The sequence below is a fragment of the Micromesistius poutassou genome (genome assembly GCF_964030765.1).
Source record: "Micromesistius poutassou genome assembly, contig: SCAFFOLD_1878, whole genome shotgun sequence".
In the NCBI taxonomy this organism is placed as follows: domain Eukaryota; kingdom Metazoa; phylum Chordata; class Actinopteri; order Gadiformes; family Gadidae; genus Micromesistius; species Micromesistius poutassou.
Window position 1 is genome coordinate 931 of NW_028178038.1, and position 6,643 is coordinate 7,573.

The window sequence follows — 6,643 nt, forward strand, 5'->3', positions numbered from 1 at the left end:
GAATGATAATAAATACATCAATAAACGGGGCTGGATAAACTGATGAATGAATGCGTCTCTTCTACAGCCGACCCCACGCTGCGGCATTCAAACGCCGCCTCGCGTCATTAGCCGGTCCCGCGGCTTTTTACCCGCACATCAAAGAGGGGGGGGGGGGGGGTTCAGCACGCGCCCCAGCAAACGACGTGGGCTGGTCCTGTTGTTAGAAGTCTCCCCCCTCCACCCCCCCCCCCTCCTCCAACCGGCTCTACCCGCCGCTAATGAGCTTCTGATCGGGTACAGCCCGGGTCTGGTGTCCGTCCGTCTACAAACATTTTTTGATTCAGTGCCGAAGAAAATAAATAAATAAATAAATAAATAAATGGTCCGCTGACGGCTGTACGGAGACTCCAAGCGACACGGGAGTTAACAACACACAGAAAACCAAAAGAGACTCAACCGCCACGTCGGTTGAATACAGTCTAGAATAGAGTAGAGTTGAGAATAGAGTTGAATAGAGTCTTTATTTAACGGAGGAGCTTCGGTGGGTCAGGGTGAGGTTGGCAGTGGTACGACGGACCGTTTCACCAGCAGATATGATATAAATATGGACCATTTCTGCAGGTTAAACGATACCTCTTATTGGCGATTTAGGGTTACCATGGTAACGTCAATCAAACCTAGCCAAACGTCTAGCCACGCCCCCTCATACCTGATTATAAGGGATGGGAGTGGCTTGTGCAAGGCTGAACGGCAATCTAGCCCCGCCCCTTGATGAACCGTGACGGTCTGGTGGTTTTGAATGCGGTGATGCTGTCACGGAGCTGATACTGAATGTGTCTACAGAACACCGCTCGGTCCGTCTTGACTTTGATTGTCTTCTGCAGTGTTGGGGAAGTTACTTTTAAGAAGTAGTGTTTGCTCGTTACTCGTTACTTCCATAGAGGGTAACTAAGTAAAGTAAGTGATCCCTTACTTTACTTAGTTACCCTCTATGGAAAGTAACTTTTTACGTTGACTGACTGCTCTCTGCATGTTAGTGCTAGTACCGGCCTAACACACTTAGTGTGGAATGAGACTACTAGCTGAGGCAGTGTCGCTGTCAAATCTGTCCCTGGGAAAAGTGACGTGGTGCCCAACTGAAAAAGGAACTACGTTTCATTACCATATTTTTCAGTAGTAACGCGTTACACTACTTTTATACCCGGAAAAAAGGAAGTAGTTGCGTTACACACCACACTGGTCTTCTGCATTTAATTTTATTGATTTAAATTTTTTAAATGTGTTTATCAAAGTAGAAAATGAAGTAGAAAAAAAAATATGTTGAAATACGTATTTTGTCAGTTTAATAATAATAATAAAAAAAAATCTAATCCTCACGACAGACCTTCCATTTCCAAACGTCTAGACTCAACCCACACAGCTTCACCCAGCTCCGGAACGTCACCCGGGGGGGGGGGGGCCACGGCAGGAGGACGCCCCCCCCCCCCACCCTCCCCCCCCCGGACCGGCGCCCCCACCCTACTAGCCCTCCCCCTCGTCGGAGCGGCTCCGGACCACCAGCTCCGGGAAGCCGGTGTCCGGGTCCATCTGGCGGGTGAGGCGGAGGTCGGGGGCGTCCCCCAGCACCACCTCGGCCGTGGTGAAGACCTCCAGGCCCCCCAGCACGTGGCCCCCCAGCGCCCGGCCCGCCGCGTCCGCCAGGCACACGTGCAGGTGGGCCGGGGGGGTCAGAGTGCCCACCAGGGACACCACCTCGAAACGCCCCTCCAGCTGGAGCACCTGGAGGGGGGGGGGGGGGGGGGGGGACACGCATCAGACCAGGGGTCAGTGAGGGGTCAGGGGTCAGTGAGGGGTCAGGGGTCAGTGAGTCAGGGGTCAGGGGTCAGTGAGTCAGGGGTCAGGGGTTTGTGAGGGTTTATGGGTTAGTTAGTGAGGGTTTAGGGGTTAGTTAGTGAGGGTTTAGGGGTTAGTTAGTGAGGGTTTAGGGGTTAGTTAGTGAGGCTTTAGGGGTTAGTTAGTGAGGGTTTAGGGGTTAGTTAGAGAGGGTTTAGGGGTTAGTTAGAGAGGGGTCAGGGGTTAGTTAGTGAGGGGTCAGGGGTTAGTTAGTGTGGGTTTAGGGGTTAGTTAGTGAGGGGTCAGGGGTTAGTTAGTGAGGGTTTAGGGGTTAGTTAGTGATCCCGGGTTCAGTTCTATACTGTACATTAACATCCATACATTTTAATATTTTTTTAATATATTTAACAGTTTGTCTGCACTGTGGTCAATAAATGTTGAATGATGGAATGACGATCCCACATTATAATTCTACAAATGACTGTAAACTACTAACATATTTGACATCACAAATAACTGATCTGGAAAGTAAACAACAGTTTTGGGGATTGTTCCGGTCCTACAGCTAGACACACACACACACACACACACACACACACACACACACACACACACACACACACACACACACACACACACACACACACACACACACACACACACACACACACACACACACACACCTCATTGGTATTCTCGGCGGTGGCGTTGGCCAGCCGCAGCGTTGCCTTGGTTACGCTGCCCACGCAGGTGAGGATGAAGGGGGCGCGGAGCCCCCTCTGCTCCACGAAGGCCTGCAGCCCCCCCAGCAGCTCCTGGCCCGGGCCGAACCGCACCGCGTGCACCCGGAGCCCGGAGCCTCCGTCACCACCAGCACCACCAGCACCAGCAGCACCACCATGACCACCTCCACCAGCAGCTGGAGACGCCTGCGGGAGCAGTTAGACGTGGTCAATATCTTCAATTTATCACACGGCTCTCCTCAGTGCTGTGGAACGCTCCGTTCACTCGCATGGGCCTTCCCGACTTCCGGCGGTGAATTATTTTTCAATAACGACCGCTGTCAAGGACAGTGGAGTGATTCACGTCTTTCGTAGCACTCCGCAAGTAGTCCGGTAACTCATCAACCCCAGCGGATTACGTCAACGTCTTTGGCGGACTGTATCTCTGCTGATCGACGCTACGAATGCTGGTAACAAATAAATTGTAAAAAGACACACCGTGTGAAGTTATTTTTCCTTTATGGCAATTATCCGTGTAATAATAATAATAATAATAATAATAATAATAATAATAATGTATAGAACGTCGCCGGTCATTATCTAAAATAAGCCCCTTCAGTAAGCCCCGTCTGGGCTTATTTCCTGATAATGACTGGCGACGTTCTATACATTATCCCCCTTATTACACGGCTAATTGCCATAAAGGAAAAATAACTTCACACGGTGCGTCTTTTTACAATTCATTAGCCTAGTTACTAGCATTCGTAGCGTCGATCAGCAGAGAAACAGTCCGCCAAAGACGTTGACGTCGCTTAGCAACCGAATACGCCGGGGTTGATGAGTTAGCGGACGACTTGAGTCGACACATTATCCCTCACATGTATCTGGACCCGCTCTCAAGGGATTTCGTTTGCGGTCATTTCCACACAATGGTTTCTACCACCGTTTTCATGTACTTCTGCTCTGTCTGTCTGTCTGTCTGTCTGCCTGCCTGCCTGCCTGTCTGTCTGCCTGTCTGTCTCTCCATTCAGATCCCTAACAGGAACAGAAACTCTGATTAAACCCCGGTTTGACCCTTTGACCCGTCTGAGGTGCCCCCCTCCCCCCTGCTGGTACAGATATAATCACCTGTCCTCCAGCAGACCCGCAGAGCCTCTCAGAGTTAATGCGTGGCTGCGTGGCTCACCAGACGTCACACAAGCTGCACGTTAACAGAGACTAGAGACTAGGGATGCACCGAAACACTTTTATCACCGAAACAACACGGCCGAAACAGGAAAGTGTGATGACGCAAACAAAAACCGCGGCCAGCACACGCTTGTCTGGATAAGCGCCTCTGCGCCAATATAATATATAGTGAAACATTGTGAAACAAATGACACCTCTAGCTAAATGTAGTAATCTAGAGAACCAGCTACAACCTTGTTTTCTTCCAAACGAGCCGTCTTTAGCGACGGCTCGCGTCAGCCGCGAGTTTAGGGACCGTCCGCAAAGTGCCGACAGCTTCTATGAGCTGTCGGCTCCGAGCTTAGGGACCGTCTGCAAAGTGCAAAACAGAAAACGGTGTTGTTGTTTTTTCAGTGCTAAATAAATATTTTTATACTTTTAATAATTGTAATTGATTTATTCTTTGAATTTCAATGCCTTGATTTTGCACCGTCACATCATCACAGCGATAATGAGTGTACGATAATCACTACACTACACACTAATCTGAGTCACTACACACTCTGAGTCACTACACACACTGAGTCACTACACACACTGAGTCACTACACACTGAGTCACTACACACTCTGAGTCGCTACACACTGAGTCGCTACACACTGAGTCACTACACACTGAGTCACTACACACTCTGAGTCACTACACACTGAGTCACTACACACTCTGAGTCACTACACACACTGAGTCACTACACTCTGAGTCACTACACACTCTGAGTCACTACACACTGAGTCACTACACACTCTGAGTCACTACACACACTGAGTCACTACACACTCTGAGTCGCTACACACTCTGAGTCGCTACACACTGAGTCGCTACACACTGAGTCACTACACACTGAGTCACTACACACTGAGTCACTACACACTCTGAGTCACTACACACACTGAGTCACTAGACACACCTGAGTCGCTACACACTGAGTCACTACACACTCTGAGTCACTACACACACTGAGTCACTACACACTCTGAGTCACTACACACACTGAGTCACTACACACTCTGAGTCACTACACTCACTGAGTCACTAGACACACCTGAGTCGCTGGGCCTAAAGTAAATACACGTTGCTGTTATTATACAGGACACGTTTATTTTAAAGCCCGTTCATGAAGGTGGTTTGGTTTCTTCCTACATGTAAAGCGGTTTGTTTCCACGGCGAGCAGAGCTCCACATTAAAAGCACAGAGCGGGTGGTAATCTTCATTACACCCGCGGTGTCAAGTGTCCATTCACAGTCATTAGTAGGCTACTCATCAGTAATGGCCCGCTATTAGTCCACAGGCAGCGGACGCATTAGCCGACGTGTAGGCTAATGTCCTTCCATTTAATTGTTTTGTTGGTTGGTTTTATTTGACGATCCTGGGGAACCGGCAGACAGTGAACGAGGCCCAGATCTGTTTTCATCCATTTGGGAGATGATGAGCCGTCATTACGAGGCCAGAGTGGAGCAGAGGAACGCACTTTAACTTAAAACGATTGCAATGAATAGATTACAGCGGTTCTGCTTTAACACCAGGGAACACGGAACTAATACCATTAATATTAATGTTAATAGAACACATGCCATTTTATTTAGACTACAACTGAACACAGGTTTAATTTAAACCTTCATATTGGCCACACCAACTTATTCCAATTTACACTTTCACCAAGTGATAAAGAAGGTAAATAATATAAATAGTTTACATTCGAATATCGTTAACGTTACAGAAATAGGAACTGAAGTAACTCGGAGACCGACGCACGTAGGTTGCTTGTTAACAGCTCTGAACTAATATCTAACCGGATCAGAGGTTAGTTTAGAGACTGCTAGTTTAGAGTTTAGAGACAGACTGATAGTTTAGAGACAGACTGATAGTTTATAGTTTATAGTTTAGAGACAGACTGATAGTTTAGAGACAGACTGATAGTTTAGAGACAGACTGATAGTTTATAGTTTAGAGACAGACTGATAGTTTATATTTTAGAGACAGACTGATAGTTTATAGTTTAGAGACAGACTGATAGTTTATAGTTTAGAGACAGACTGATAGTTTAGAGACAGACTGATCGTTTATAGTTTAGAGACAGACTGATCGTTTATAGTTTATAGTTTACAGTTTAGAGACAGACTGATAGTTTATAGTTTAGAGACAGACTGATCGTTTATAGTTTATAGTTTACAGTTTAGAGACAGACTGATAGTTTATAGTTCGGTCGCAGTCTGCAGGTCCACATTAACGTCCACCTCACCGTTTGCCCCCGGTGGGTACGAACCTCATCCGCACCAGGACGATCCAAAACATTTAAGAAGTGTAGATGAACTCACCATTTTGTCAGACTTCCGAGCCTTGCTTCCTGAATGAGAGCAGTACCGTGAACCGTGACCTCCTACCGGGAGCCGCTGGGTGCCAAGGGTCTCAAGTCCAAACACCTCCGGTGCCCCCCCACCCGACCCCCCATGACCCCGACCCCCAGGACCCCCCGGGCCCGGTCAGCCACCCGGTGAAACGTGATCCTGTCTTAGTGTCGTCGGGCTTTAATCTGATCAGGTTCGCGGCTTTAACAACGCATTAGTAAACAACGCTAAGTTTCCTCGTTAAATCCAAAGCAGCCTGAACTCGGCGGATAATTAAAGCAGTCGGAGGTCCGGTGTTCACCAGCACGGACCCGCAGCGCCCCCTGGTGGCGGGGGACAGCGCACACAAACCCTCCGTTAATGTGCAACATAGAATCAAATACAGCCACAAAAATATCATTATATTGGAAAAAAAAAAACCTAAACACGACCGAGGGGCATTCTCATTTCTGACGAGCATCTTGTGGCTGACCCAGCAGACCGGCCGCATCGATCCTACTTGTAATACTTGTAACCCGGCCATAGAGGGCGCAG

General features: G+C 48.3%; 1 protein-coding gene across 1 annotated transcript; it reads right to left on the bottom strand.

Moving 5' to 3' along the window:
• Positions 1-1,476: 1,476 nt before the first annotated feature.
• Positions 1,477-6,320, bottom strand: LOC311374853 (uncharacterized protein). Its single transcript, XM_084490604.1, has 3 exons — positions 6,080-6,320; positions 2,499-2,744; positions 1,477-1,761 (listed from the first exon to the last, which is right to left on the bottom strand). The coding sequence occupies exons 1-3, from the start codon at positions 6,080-6,082 to the stop codon at positions 1,504-1,506; spliced, it is 507 nt and encodes a 168-aa protein (XP_084346730.1). The 5' UTR covers positions 6,083-6,320; the 3' UTR covers positions 1,477-1,503.
• Positions 6,321-6,643: the final 323 nt, after the last annotated feature.

Excerpts from the sequence above, each read along its gene's own strand:
- LOC311374853 (XM_084490604.1), bottom strand. Across the intron at positions 1,762-2,498 it reads CCGCCGAGAATACCAATGAG|GTGCTCCAGCTGGAGGGGCG; the intron begins GTGTGTGTGTGT and ends CCCCCCCTCCAG.